The sequence below is a fragment of the Emys orbicularis genome, chromosome 9 (assembly GCF_028017835.1).
Source record: "Emys orbicularis isolate rEmyOrb1 chromosome 9, rEmyOrb1.hap1, whole genome shotgun sequence".
NCBI classification, from domain to species: domain Eukaryota; kingdom Metazoa; phylum Chordata; order Testudines; family Emydidae; genus Emys; species Emys orbicularis.
Window position 1 is genome coordinate 57,731,407 of NC_088691.1, and position 14,187 is coordinate 57,745,593.

Below are 14,187 nucleotides of genomic sequence, written 5' to 3' on the forward strand. Positions count from 1 at the left end.
ATGGTGGCAAACCCATTATTTACTATTCCAATCATTCGCTTGTTGCTTGCATTAGGCGAGGGTCCTTTGCTTTTCCTGGCTGTGCCCCTACCATGGCCAGAAAACCACATGACCCATTGTTCCACAACAGTGACTCCACAGACCTATCACTCAGGGTTTTTGTTTTCAAATTAAATTCAGTAAAGTCTCCCAGGAGCCTGAGCTGGTCCTTGAATCTTGACTCATATGTTCCGGAGAGGGCTGATTGGATATCCGCATCCTTGGTCTTCTACATCCTTATTAGAAACATGGAGATCCTGCTCCCAAGTGATTCCCCACCCTCTAGTTCTCCAGCAGCAGCAGCTCCCGCACCTTGCACTCCTAAGACCTGGGATGCAGCTCGCTGACCCTCTTGCTGACAAGCACTGAATGGGACGTCCTTTGGAACCCAGCAGTACTGCTCTTCAGTCTGCTGTTGAGCAACACTAAGTACCCGCTTCTCATATAGTACTCTCAGCCCCTCCAGCCTCACGTGATACAAGACTGGTGCCAGGGACAGTCTGGGTCATGGTCAGCTTTGTAGGGCTCAAAGAGCTCATGTTTGGGGAGGGGCTGTCTTTGGCTTCTGGGACGTATCGAGGTGCCGTCTGGAAAAGAACTGACCCTGTTTCTATGTTGGCTTTTGGAAACATAGTGAAAAACCACAATAACTCTTTGGGGGAAATATTGTAATGTTTCACTCCCACCAGTCCTCTAATTTGAACAAAGGCAGCCTTTGAATTTCATTAACTAAAAGGGTTTGTTTTTATTTTCTGGGCACATTTTAATTCATTTATTTAATGTGCTTATTTTATTCCATTCCAGTAAAATCAGCCAGGCCCTGTACTGTCAGTGGCATGGCTAGGATTATATGAAGTGGTTTGTACAGCGAGGCAGGGGAAAAAGAAAAAGCCAAATAGGGTTGCAGAAAGTGCATTTCATGGGTCCTCTGTCTGCCGGGGGGGAGGGCCGGATCAGCAAGCAGCCAATGTCTGTCTCTCATGCTGTGTGATAGGTAGATCAAACCATGACACGTTTCTCCCCATTCCCACAGCCCGATGGCTTCGCTTCCTGTCCTACAAGAAGAGACATTGTTCCGAAAGGGATTCTGGAGTTATCGAATCCCAGCCCTGCTCTACGTGCCGCAGTCCTGCACCATCCTGGCATTCACCGAGGAGCGGGAGGATGAGGTGGATGAACATGCCAAGCTGATAGCAATGCGCAGAGGCACATATGATGGGACTACCCACCATGTTCAGGTAATGCACGTTTCATTAAAGCTGCTTTGGCTTTGCTTCACTTACTCAGGGGGCAGTACACTGGGTGCAGAGCCGGGACAGGGAACCAGAGAGATGAGTGTGCAGTAGGCTTGCTGGGGCACCGTGGCATCCCCACTGTGGTTCAGGGAGCCAGCCAGAGAGAGACAGGAACAGATGGGCTGCTGGCATGGATCCAGAGACCCGAGAGAGGGAGAGGCGGGCTCGGGGGTAAGCCTGGTGGGAGACGGTGAAAACAGGAGGTAAATAATAACTTTTCATTCTGGTGAAACACATTTCTAGCTTACAAATAGTCAAAAATTGCTACACCCCACAAAAATGTGTATGGGACATGTACATGGTAACTGGTTCATGTGTGTAGCCCATCAAAGTGAATTGGCTAACTTAATAATTCACTGGTTAATGATGGCTAGGCTGGCAGACAGCTGGGGGCAGTTGATGCTCGATCCATTTGTAATAACTTCTAACAACTGCAAATATATTAAAATACAGTATCTGTGGGATTATACCCCTCTCCTCTGGTCCTTCAGATGTGGCTTGTTGTCTTAGATCAGTGGTCTTCAACCTTTCTTCATTTGTGGACCCTTAAAAAATTTCAAATGGAGGTGCAGCCCTTTTGGAAATCTTACCCATAGTCTTCACACCCCCAGGGGTTCATGGACCACAGGTTGAAATCACTGTCTTAGATTGTAAGCTCTTCAGGACAAGACCCTATCTCTGCCTATCACAATTGGGGTCTCAGAGCACTACAGCTATATAAATATTTAATAATAATGGCTCATGTAACCCCACAACAAATCAGTTAGATAGGGTTCAGCTGATCAGAAAGAGACTTGGTGATTTCTGTCTGCATAGAATCATAGAATCATAGAATATCAGGGTTGGAAGGGACCTCAGGAGGTCATCTAGTCCAACCCCCTGCTCAAAGCAGGACCAATTCCCAACTAAATCATCCCAGCCAGGGCTTTGTCAAGCCGGGCCTTAAAAACCTCCAAGGAAGGAGATTCCACCACTTCCCTAGGTAAAGCATTCCAGTGCTTCACCACCCTCCTAGTGAAATAGTGTTTCCTAATATCCAACCTAGACCTCCCCCACTGCAACTTGAGACCATTGCTCCTTGTTCTGTCATCTGCCACCACTGAGAACAGCCGAGCTCCATCCTCTTTGGAACCCCCCCTCAGGTAGTTGAAAGCAGCTATCAAATCCCCCCTCATTCTTCTCTTCTGGAGACTAAACAATCCCAGTTCCCTCAGCCTCTCCTCATAAGTCATGTGCTCCAGACCCCTAATCATTTTTGTTGCCCTCCGCTGGACTCTTTCCAATATTTCCACATCCTTCTTGTAGTGTGGGGCCCAAAACTGGACACAGTACTCCAGATGAGGCCTCACCAATGTCGCATAAAGGGGAATGATCACGTCCCTCGATCTGCTGGCAATGCCCCTACTTATACAGCCCAAAATGCCATTAGCCTTCTTGGCAACAAGAGCACACTGTTGACTCATATCCAGTTTCTCGTCCACTGTGACCCCTAGGTCCTTTTCTGCAGAACTGCTACCTAGCCATTCGGTCCCTAGTCTGTAGCAGTGCATAGGATTCTTCCGTCCTAAGTGCAGGACTCTGCACTTGTCCTTGTTGAACCTCATCAGGTTTCTTTTGGCCCAATCCTCCAATTTGTCTAGGTCCCTCTGTATCTGATCCCTACCCTCCAGCGTATCTACCACGCCTCCCAGTTTAGTGTCATCTGCAAACTTGCTGAGAGTGCAGTCCACACCATCCTCCAGATCATTAATAAAGATATTAAACAAAACCGGCCCCAGGACCGACCCTTGGGGCACTCCGCTTGAAACTGGCTGCCAACTAGACATGGAGCCATTGATCACTACCCGTTGAGCCCGACGATCTAGCCAGCTTTCTATCCACCTTACAGTCCATTCATCCAGCCCATACTTCTTTAACTTGGTGGCAAGAATACTGTGGGAGACCGTATCAAAAGCTTTGCTAAAGTCAAGGAATAACACATTCACTGCTTTCCCCTCATCCACAGAGCCAGTGATCTCATCATAGAAGGCAATTAGGTTAGTCAGGCACGACTTCCCCTTGGTGAATCCATGCTGACTGTTCCTGATCACTTTCCTCTCCTCTAAGTGTTTCATAATTGATTCCTTGAGGACCTGCTCCATGATTTTTCCAGGGACTGAGGTGAGGCTGACTGGCCTGTAGTTCCCCGGATCCTCCTTCTTCCCTTTTTTAAAGATGGGCACTACATTAGCCTTTTTCCAGTCATCCGGGACCACCCCCGATCGCCATGAGTTTTCAAAGATGATGGCCAATGGCTCCGCAATCACATCCGCCAACTCCTTTAGCACCCTCGGATGCAGCGCATCCGGCCCCATGGATTTGTGCTCATCCAGTTTTTCTAAATAGTCCCGAACCACTTCTTTCTCCACGGAGGGCTGGTCACCTCCTCCCCATACTGTGCTGCCCAGTCCAGCAGTCTGGGAGCTGACCTTGTTTGTGAAGACAGAGGCAAAAAAAGCATTGAGTACATTAGCTTTTTCCACATCCTCTGTCACTAGGTTGCCTCCCTCATTTGGTAAGGGGCCCACACTTTCCTTGACTTTCTTCTTGTTGCTAACATACCTGAAGAAACCCTTCTTGTTACTCTTAACATCTCTTGCTAGCTGCAACTCCAAGTGCGATTTGGCCTTCCTGATTTCACTCTTGCATGCCTGAGCGATATTTTTATACTCCTCCCTGGTCATTTGTCCAATCTTCCACTTCTTGTAAGCTTCTTTTTTGCGTTTAAGGTCAGCAAGGATTTCACTGTTAAGCCAAGCTGGTCGCCTGCCATATTTACTATTCTTTCTACACGTCGGGATGGTTTGTTCCTGCAACCACAGTAAGGATTCTTTAAAATACAGCCAGCTCTCCTGGACCCCTTTGCCCTTCATGTTACTCTCCCAGGGGATCCTGCCCATCTGTTCCCTGAGGGAGTCAAAGTCTGCTTTTCTGAAGTCCAGGGTCCGTATTCTGCTGCTCTCCTTTCTTCCTTGTGTCAGAATCCTGAACTCGACCATCTCATGGTCACTGCCTCCCAGGTTCCCATCCACTTTTGCTTCCCCTACTAATTCTTCCCTGTTTGTGAGCAGTGGGTCAAGAAAAGCTCTGCCCCTAGTTGGTTCCTCCAGCACTTGCACCAGGAAATTGTCCCCTACACTTTCCAAAAACTTCCTGGATTTTCTGTGCACCACTGTATTGCTCTCCCAGCAGATATCAGGGTGATTAAAGTCTCCCATGAGAACCAGGGCCTGCGATCTAGCAACTTCTGTTAGTTGCTGGAAGAACGCCTCGTCCACCTCATCCCCCTTGTCTGGTGGTCTATAGCAGACTCCGACCACGACATCACCCTTGTTGCTCACACTTCTCAACTTTATCCAGAGATTCTCAGGTTTTTCTGCAGTTTCATGCCGGAGCTCTGAGCAGTCATACTCCTCTCTTACATAAAATGCAACTCCCCCACCTTTTCTGCATGCTGAGGTTTATTAAAATAAAAATATACAAACCCCACAAAGGAAAATATTAGTTAAATATTCCAGGTAAAGACAAAGGCTAAAAATGATCAATCAACGGCTGTACTTGGGAATCATCTTCTAGTTGCAATGCAACTAGTCCAAAGACTAGATGACCCTTGCGGTCCCTTTTAGCTCTGTGATTCTATGGCCTGTGTGATTCTGTGTGCTATTAAATATAAACAAAAGACTGAGGGAATCAGGACTTGTGGGATCTGTACCCCAGCTCTGCTTCTGACTTGCTATGTCTCTTCAGGCAAGTCGCTAAGCCAAAGTTTTCAAACATGGATGACAAAAGCTAGGTATCTGACTCCATATTCAGGCATCTCAATGACTTCAGTGCAATCTCTGGGTGCTTGGCACCTGTGAAAATCAGTCTCATTATTTAGTTTTCTGAATAACACAGCAAGTCAGTGGCAGCGCTGGGGCATAAACCATTGACTTCCAGTTCCCTGCTCTAACCACTAGATTTGCTTCTTATGCCTCTTGTTTCTAGCCTGTATGTTTTATACAAGGATCCTTCCTCTGTAACACTGATTTATTTTTTCCCCTTGTTCCCCTTTGCACTCCCATGTGGCAGTGGAACAAAATGGAGACCATTGTCAATGCTCAGCTGGAGGGCCACCGCTCCATGAACCCATGTCCTGTGTACGATGAAGTCACTGGGAACCTCATTCTGTTCTTTATAGCTGTCCCGGGAAAGGTCTCTGAAAACCACCAGATCAAGACAAAGACCAACTTGGTCCATCTGTGCCAGGTCACCAGCACTGATAATGGTTGCTCCTGGAGCCCTGTGAAGGATTTCACTGAGACTGTCATTGGCACAGCACACAAGGACTGGGCCACCTTTGCGGTGGGACCAGGCCATGGTTTACAGTTGCTCAATGAGGCTCGGAGTCTCATGATTCCTGCCTGTGCCTATCGGATACTTGACCCTAGGAAAAAACCCTCCCCACACGCCTTTTGCTTTGTTAGTTCTGACCACGGGAAGACCTGGGCAATGGGGAACTTTGTGGCAAAGGAGCATGCTGTGGAGTGCCAGGTAGCTGAAGTGTACAGCCGAGGAGAGAGGGTGCTGTACTGCAATGCTAGAAGCAGCCAGGGAGCCAGAGTCCAGGCTGTGAGCTACAACCATGGGATGGAGTTTGACGGTGGTCAGCGGATTGAGAAGCTGGTAGAACCTCCCCATGGCTGCCACGGGAGTGTTACTGGCTTCCCAAGTCCTGCTAACATGAAGTCAGGGTGTCAGGACACCTGGGTGCTCTACTCTCACCCCACAGACCCAGCTGGGCGGAGAAATTTAGGATACTCAACAAGTATCCCTTAGATCCAGCATGCTGGATAGGACCCACTCTCATCTTCAAGGGCTTGTGTGCTTATTTGGATCTGCAGCACGTGGGGCGAGGCCCTGATGGCTCCCCGCTGTTCTGCTGCCTGTTTGAGTTTGGCACCAGCTCGCAATACAAAGAGATCATCTTCCTTATGTTCACTTTGAAACAAGCCTTTCCATCCGAGTGCTAAGCTGCAGTGGACAGGCCCATTCAGTGTCCATCTGAGAACCACCTTACCTGACACTTCACTGCCATGTCTTACCTGTCAGCAAATGGCTTTTATCCCCTGCCTTTGTCCTGTCTGAGAAGGCATATGAAATGGTCTGCTTTTCTTTTGCTGGTTCCTCTTCCACCCCTTCCTGCCTGGCTACCTTTTTCGGCACCGAAAAGCAAGAGTGAATGTGATTTTCGTATAGAGCCATTCAGACTCACCAGTGCAGCCAGTGTGTGGGCAGACATGGTGGCCATTACCTACCCAACAATATTTAATAGACTGCCTGGGATGCTCCTCTGAAGTGGACATCCATTGGTATCCCCTGTGCTTTGCAATAATGTCATCCCTACCTTTGCCCCTTATCTCTCCCATGCCCCTGTCTCTGCTGAAATCCTTCTCTGGGCCATCAGCACTTTGTGTTCTGAAAACTGCACCTTCCTGCTCTCTCAGTTTCTGAGACAGGATGCTGTGGCTGGATTGCTCTCTTTCTCATGTCATGCTATGCCATCCTCTGTCCTCTTCCCTGGCTTCCTACCCATTTCTGGATCATAGAATCATAGGACTGGAAGGGATCTCGAGAGGTCATCTAGTCCAGTCCCCTGTGCTTGTGGCAGGACTAAGTATTATCTAGACCATCCCTGGCAGGTGTTTGTCTAAATTGCTCTTAAAAATCTCCAATGATGGAGATTCCACAAGCTCCCTAGGCAATTTATTCCACTGCTTAACCACACTGACAGTTAGGAAGTTTTTCCTAATGTCCAACCTAAACTACCCTTGCTGCAATTTAAGCCCATTGCTTCTTGTCCTATTCTCAGACATTAAGAAAAACATTTTTTCTCCCTCCTCCTTGTAACAACTTTTTATATACTTTGTGACAAAGTTCCTCCTCTATCTTGGTGGGTCCTGCGCTTATTGGCAGATTTTCTTGCCTCAGGGCTAGTCTACACTTACCGGGTAGTTCGGCTGCGGATCGAAGTTCCGAGTTCGATTTATCGCGTCTGGTGTGGACACGATAAATCGAACCAGGAAGTGATCCCCGTCGACTGCGGTACTCCAGGTAGACGAGAGGAGTACCGCGAAGTCGACGGGGGAGCCTGCCTGCCGCGTGTGGACCGCGTCTGAACCGCGGTAAGTTCGAAGTAAGGTATGTCGAATTCAGCTACGTTATTCACGTAGCTGAATTTGCGTACCTTACTTCGACTTGGGGGGTAAGTGTAGACCAAGCCTCAGAGATTCACCATGTGGGTTGGGGAACAGCCCAGAGACCTTCCCCTCCGGAAGAACCCACAGTCCAGGTCAATTGGGAGGTTTGGGGGGAACCCGGGCCCGCCCTCTACTCCCGGTTCCAGCCCAGGGCCCTGTGGACTGCAGCTGTCTATAGTGCCTCCTATAACAGCTGCATGACAGCTACAACTCCCTGGGCTACTTCCCCATGGCCTCCTCCAAACACCTTCCTTATTCTCACCACAGGACCTTCCTCCTGGTGTCTGATAACGCTTGTGCTCCTCAGTCCTCCAGCAGCACACCCTCTCAGCTCCTTGCGCCTCTTGCTCCCAGCTCCTCACACTCTCGCACTACAAACTGAAGTGAGCTCCTTTTAAAACCCAGGTGCCCTGATTAGCCTGCCTTAATTGATTCTAGCAGCTTCTTCTTAATTGGCTCCAGGTGTCCTAATTAGCCTGCCTGCCTTAACTGGTTCTAGCAGGTTCCTGATTACTCTAGTGCAGCCCCTTCTCTGGTCACTCAGGGAACAGAAAACTACTCATCCAGTGACCAGTATATTTGCCCTCTACCAGACTCCTGTACCCCACTGGTCTGGGTCTGTCACAACTTGAAAACTGTTATCATGTCTCCCCTCAGTCTTCTCTCCTCCAGACTAAACAAAAACAATTTTTTAAATCTTCCCTGATAGGTCATGTTTTCTAAACCTTTAATAATTCTTTTTGCTCTTCTCTGGACTTTCTCCAATTTGTCCACATCTTTCCTGAAATGTGGTGCCCTGAACTGGACACAAGACTCCAGTGGAGACCTAATCAGCGCAGAGTAGAGCAGAAGTATTACTTCTCGTCTCTTGCTTACAACACTCCTGGATCCAATTCAGGATTGCTCTCCTGGAATTCAAGACCCTCCATGGACTCACTCCAGTCTAGCTAATATCTACCACCTGGTTGCTCATGCTCCTCCAATCTCAGCCTCCTCTCCTAGGTGGCTATTTCTCTTGCACTGCCCCATGAAGCTGGATTTCTCACCACCAAGAAAGCCTCAGTCACTCCCTCTCTTGCAATCTTACGTGGTCCAGCCTGTTCCCTTTCAAACATGGGGCTAGCTCCAGTAGATCACTTGCAGGCAGAAGACCAAGTCTTAAGGCAGGGAGGAGGGAATTTGGCCTGCACCAGAACTACAGGGTTAGGCCCAATAAGTATGGCCACTAATGGTAACTTCAAGTTTACTATGTTGGGAGGGGAGGTTCATGAATGTCCTATTAAACCAAGGAGTGGGCCGTGAACCATCAGAGTTGTGTTTCCTGAGAATTCTAAATAAAACAGGCTGGAGATTGCTTTTATAATCTGGCAAACCCAGGTGGCTAGAAAGCATGATTATCATTATTATAAAGCACTGTCTGTGTATGTGGCCCTGTAAAAGAGGTGCAGTGTGTCAAACCGATAATGGGTCCTTGCCCCAATTGGCTCACAAGAACACAGTGTAATACAAGCAAACACAGGCATGAGCATATTCTTGCCAGAAAGATTTATGAAGTAGATGGATCTTCAGGAGTGGTTTTTTTTGTTTTTTTTTTTTAAGGAAGCAGCCTGGCCTATGGTGAGTCATAGGGTTACAAGGGACCCACAAGGGTCATGTACTCTAACCCCCAAGGGAGTAAGAGGTTCTTTTAGATATGTGGGGTGGTGTGAAGGGAGGTACAAAGTTGTTAGTAGGCAAAGGGAGTGACCAGAAATGAATCAACAGCAAACACCAGGGAAGGGAGGGCAGAGGTGTAGGCTGGGGTGGAAGTATGGAGAGATATGGAAGTTTTACCCAGTTCTCTGGACAGTATTCTGTTTCTGCAGAAAGATGCAGTCCAAGGTATTTGCAGTATAACAGACCGGGTGTGTGTGCGTGCCCACGCAATGGCTCCAAGGGAAACATATTTATTTGCTTTATTAGTGAGGTAAAATATTTGCTTTTGGGGCTCTAGCAGGGCCTTTCCATGCCAGTTAGAGCAGTGGCCCATGTAGGACTGTGTCAGATTGACACTACCATTACCTGTTGGAGTTTCTGCATGCTTGAGTACCCCTCTTGCTTGCTTCTTATTGTGTTCCTGGCTTTTGGAAGGGGGATGGTGAGCCTGCAGCAGCTGGAGGCCCGCAAAAGCATTCTTGTGTGAGAGATCTGGGTGACAGTTTAAAAAAACTACTTCCAGATCTCACTTAATTTCCCTTACTCTCCACTAGTTCTGCCTGAAGACATGTGCGGTAGGCAGGTCCGGCCCACAGACTGGGGAACAAAGTATGATAGAAACTATGGAATCTCATGGCCAGCTCAAAGAAATCTGTAATTTCCCACTCTGCTCCCCTCCCCAAGTTGCAGACTAACTAACAGGCTGGGCTGGAGTAGCTACAAAGTGAGAAACAATTCGCTGGCTGATAAAAGAATGTCACTTGGCAGGTTTGTTTTCAGATCTAGGCCAGAGGCCAAAGTGCCCCCTTGTGGCCAATAGCATATTACTATTGCCTGACCAGCTTCTGGCTATTTTTAGCAAAGTGCTCTGGTTTGGAATCTGCCCTTTGGTTTAACCTCTCTTGTCAATAACATTAGGAAATGCTTTCTGTTCTGTGATAGGTGGGAGCCTCTCTGGGCTCTTCTCATCTTTCCAGGCTCGGCAGTAGCCATTGAGAGCAGTTGAGAGGACCTTGTTGACAAACCATGTGTAAGGGGACTGTTATCCCCTTACTAACACTCAGTGGGGGTGTTTTGGCTGGCTAGCTCTCAGTACCCAAAGGGGAAGGGTCGATGGGAAATGAGGATCCTAAAACTGACAGTCCCCAGGGACAATGGGGAGAGGCCAAAGCTCCAGGTCAGCCTGATTGACAGGACGGTCAGGCTAATCAAGGAGTCAGGAGGCCAGGGGGGTCCCATCCTCCGTGTGAGCTGGAATTGCCTGGGTCAAACAGAGTGGGGCTGAGCTAAGGAGAGAGCAGGGGCCTGAGCTAAGCTGCTGGGAGCAGAGCTGCAGCCCCAAAGCCAGAGCACAGCCCAGAGAGAGCAGACCTGTCCTGGGAGCAGAGCTGCAGCAACCAGAGCCAGAGGGGCCAGAGAAGCAGCCCAGGGAGCTGGAGGCAGAGCCGCAGCAGCAGCTGTGCTGAGGCAGAGTGAAGCAGTCCAGAGCCGGGTATGGTGAGCAGCTGGGGAAACCGAGGGGGACCCTGGGCAGTGGGCCCAGCATAGGAAGACGCCTCAGCCCAGAGGCTCTGCAGGCCAGACTTGGAGAGGGATCGTAACCCTAACAGGGCGGGGGCGACACTGGAAAGAAGGGTCCTGCCACCTAGAGCCTGAGAGCGTGTGGCCACCGCCAGAGCAAGTGTCCAACCCACAGCACCCCTGCAGCACAGCCAGGGCCTGAGAAGGAGGCCTGGGACCTACAAAAAACAGACTGTGCACTGCCCTGACATTCCAAAGACACTGTTTGTGATGTTCCCTGCCACAGAGCGGGGTAATGTGTTTCCTTCAACCTTTCCCATTTTTCCTTATTCCTTTTTAAACTAATTGTTAATTAAATAAACTGTATTGCTTTAAATTGTATGTAATAATCAGTGGGTCAGAAAAGCATCCAGTGCCAAAAAAGTACCCTGGAGTGGGAACACCCTAGCCCCTGACCTAGGTAGCCACAGCAAGGTTGGGGGTCGACCCCCCAGGAATCCTGGGCCCAGCCTTGTTGGGGTTATGAGGACTCTGTCAGACAGGAAAGTGCAAGGGGAGTCCTCGAGGGCAGGGAGGCCTCTGGGTAAAGGAAGTGGGAGCGAAAACTCAGATCCTTCCGCTAGCCCATTTCACCGGGGTAGTGCAAAAGCCAGGAAAGTTCCCCACAATAGCGGGACCATTCCCCCGCTTTCACATGCATTATGACTTTCTGTGTTCTCATGGGGTGACTGACTGCTGGGTGCTTTGAGCCATAATGCAAATAGCACTGATCCAGCGCACCGGTGCGTTCACAATCGCAGCTGCTGGCATACACTGTACTTGTTCGGCCATTGGGTTTTGTGTGTGCGTGCTGGGTGGTGTAATATGCAGGAGGGCAGACTAGCTGATCCGGTGATGCTTTTTGGCCTTAACTCTATGGCTGAAAACCCAGTTCATGTAATACGTGCATCCTACCACCTCTGATAGACCAGGTGGAATAACATCCCCACACTGGGGAAAAAATGTTTTGGCTTTGTCCATAGGCACCTAAGACTTCAAATGTGATTGTACAACACGGCAATGTGTCCCAGTTCTTTGGCTGTGGTGTCATTCTCTCAAGTCAATTGTAATGAAATATGGCTGCTGCTGTGGTTGTCCAAAGGGTTACTTTGCAGGCTGCTGCTTCTGCTTTAGATTCTTGTGCCCAGATTTCCCATTCTTATTCTCTTGTTTTACAATGGGCACCAATCCAGACATGTGTGCCACTTTGCTGGGATTGTGATATCACAGTATCTTGTGAGTAGAAGAAGAAAACAGTGCAGGTACCCGTCCTGGTGGTGGGCCCTGCGGTTTTAATGTTGCCTTCCATACAGTGCTACCCATCATAGAGACTGCAGGGTGCAACAAGATCACTGTGCTTTCCCCCCCAATGGTATATATGCCAGTTCTCGGCAAGACAACTTCCAAAATCTCCTCTTCCCATGGAAGAGCTAATCAGATCTCCTGAACATCCCTTCTCCAACACAAACACACACACAGGGAAAATTTGCTGCTGCAGGTGTTACGGTAAGTGAGGCTAGAGAACAGACTGCTGTCTCTGGGTAGGGCAGTATGATTCACACTCCATCCTTTGGGAAACAGGCATCCGACTCCAGGGGGTCCACACACACTATCCACATGGCAATCCCACTGTAGTCTTTTCCCACTGTGATAGGACTCACCCACCAGCAGCATGAGAACTAGGCCCCATCCTCTTTTGAAACAATGTCCCCCACATGCCACTAGAGACCATGCTGCAGTTTATGGTAGTACAGTGGGATTCATCTTTTAACGACATAGGAACTGGACTGAGCGCTATTTTGGGGCAGTGGAATCTGCATGGTATCCCTCCGGGATGCCACCTGCCATCTTTTTGTGAGGTCCACCTCAAACACATGTGGCACACCCCAGCTTCTCTGCATGTCTGAGCTGGGGTGTTCTGCACAGCTGGGCACAGTTGTGCCTTCAGCCATATACGTGGTACATGCCATTGGCAGGGGTGCCAGTTGAGAGGCAGGGCTACCGGTGGGGAGGAAGGGGGAGTTTGCCCCAAGCCCCATATTTGAGAGGACCCCCAAACTGAGTGGTGGTGTGACCTGGTGTGCTGGTTTGCAAAGAGACTAATTAGTCTTGTGACTGAATCAGCTGGGCTCGTGCCTTTTCAGGGGTGCACCACAATGCTGAGAATTTAAAGCCTCTTATTACCTGGCACGAACTTCCAGTAAATCAGCAGAACCTGTAATATAAGACAGCAGCAAGGTTAACCTTGTTCACCAGCTCCATTCACTCTGGGGCTGCTTGTATAGTTACCGTATGGAAATCTCCTCCTGGCTGTGTTGAGCAGTGGTTTACCATTGCCTTGACATTTGGAGCTGTGTTGCTTCCTGCTGCAGCTACCGTATAGCAGTGGCGGCTTGTCAGCCTAGGCGAGTGAGACACGCCCAACCAGCAACTTCAGCAGCGAACTCCCCAAAGCTGCATTTATTGTGTCTATACACTGATGTTTAAGGAAAGTTAAGCATGTACATATTAAATAAGGGACGTAAGTTCACAAGCAGTGCTTGTGATTTAATTTAAATGTCACGTTACTCACTCTCTCACCATCCCCATTGTGAAACGCAATGCCAGAAAATGTAGGGCTCTGGGTGAGGCTCAAATCCTGGTATAGGCAAGAGCGCCTCAGGAAGCTGCCTTGTTGCCATGGCGACATACCAGACCTAGGAGTCTCTTTATGAGAGCATGTGGCAACCATGGGCTTGGTGAGGCCGTGGCAGGATTGCAGCAGTTAAGGCCAGTTCCAACAGCAGGGCTGCTGCCCTCCCCCCCTTCCCCCAGCACTGACAGAGCTCCACAGCTGAGGGACCCAAGACACAAGGGCTCAAGGTGTGGGGGAGGCTGCAGGCCTCCTGGCCCAGTGGACTGCAAGGAGGACAAGCTGCGCAGGAGACCCTCTGCTGCTGAATGTTCCCACATTCCTCGCTGGTGAGGGAGGGAGCAGTGCCATGACAGCGGAGCTGCAGAGGGCTCCCTGCACAGCCGCAGGGCTGGTGACACTGGATCCCTGCAGACGCAAGGTGCAGCGGGGGAACTGCAGTCCTGGCAGGGCAGAGCAGAGACGCACCCCAGCCAGGAGTGCCAGGAGGAGGACGTACATTGGAATTTGTGAGACTTTGTGGTATGTGCCTCACCTATCAAAGAAGTCATCAGCCACCACTGCAATGCAGGAAAGCTACAGCAGCGTGCGCCATGGCAGGTCCTGAGAAGCTGACCCAGCTTGTGGCTAGCAGGATGCTGCTATGTGTAGGACTGTGCAATTGATTGTAACATCCCCTTTTTACACC

At 49.4% G+C, this 14,187-nt stretch overlaps 1 protein-coding gene across 1 annotated transcript; it reads left to right on the forward strand.

The window, feature by feature from the left end:
- The first annotated feature begins 1,076 nt into the window (after window positions 1–1,076).
- Window positions 1,077–6,385, forward strand: NEU2 (neuraminidase 2). Its single transcript, XM_065411399.1, is given in 3 exon segments — window positions 1,077–1,277; window positions 5,445–6,168; window positions 6,171–6,385. Coding segments are annotated over 3 exon segments (1,140 nt in total).
- The last annotated feature ends 7,802 nt before the right edge of the window (window positions 6,386–14,187 follow it).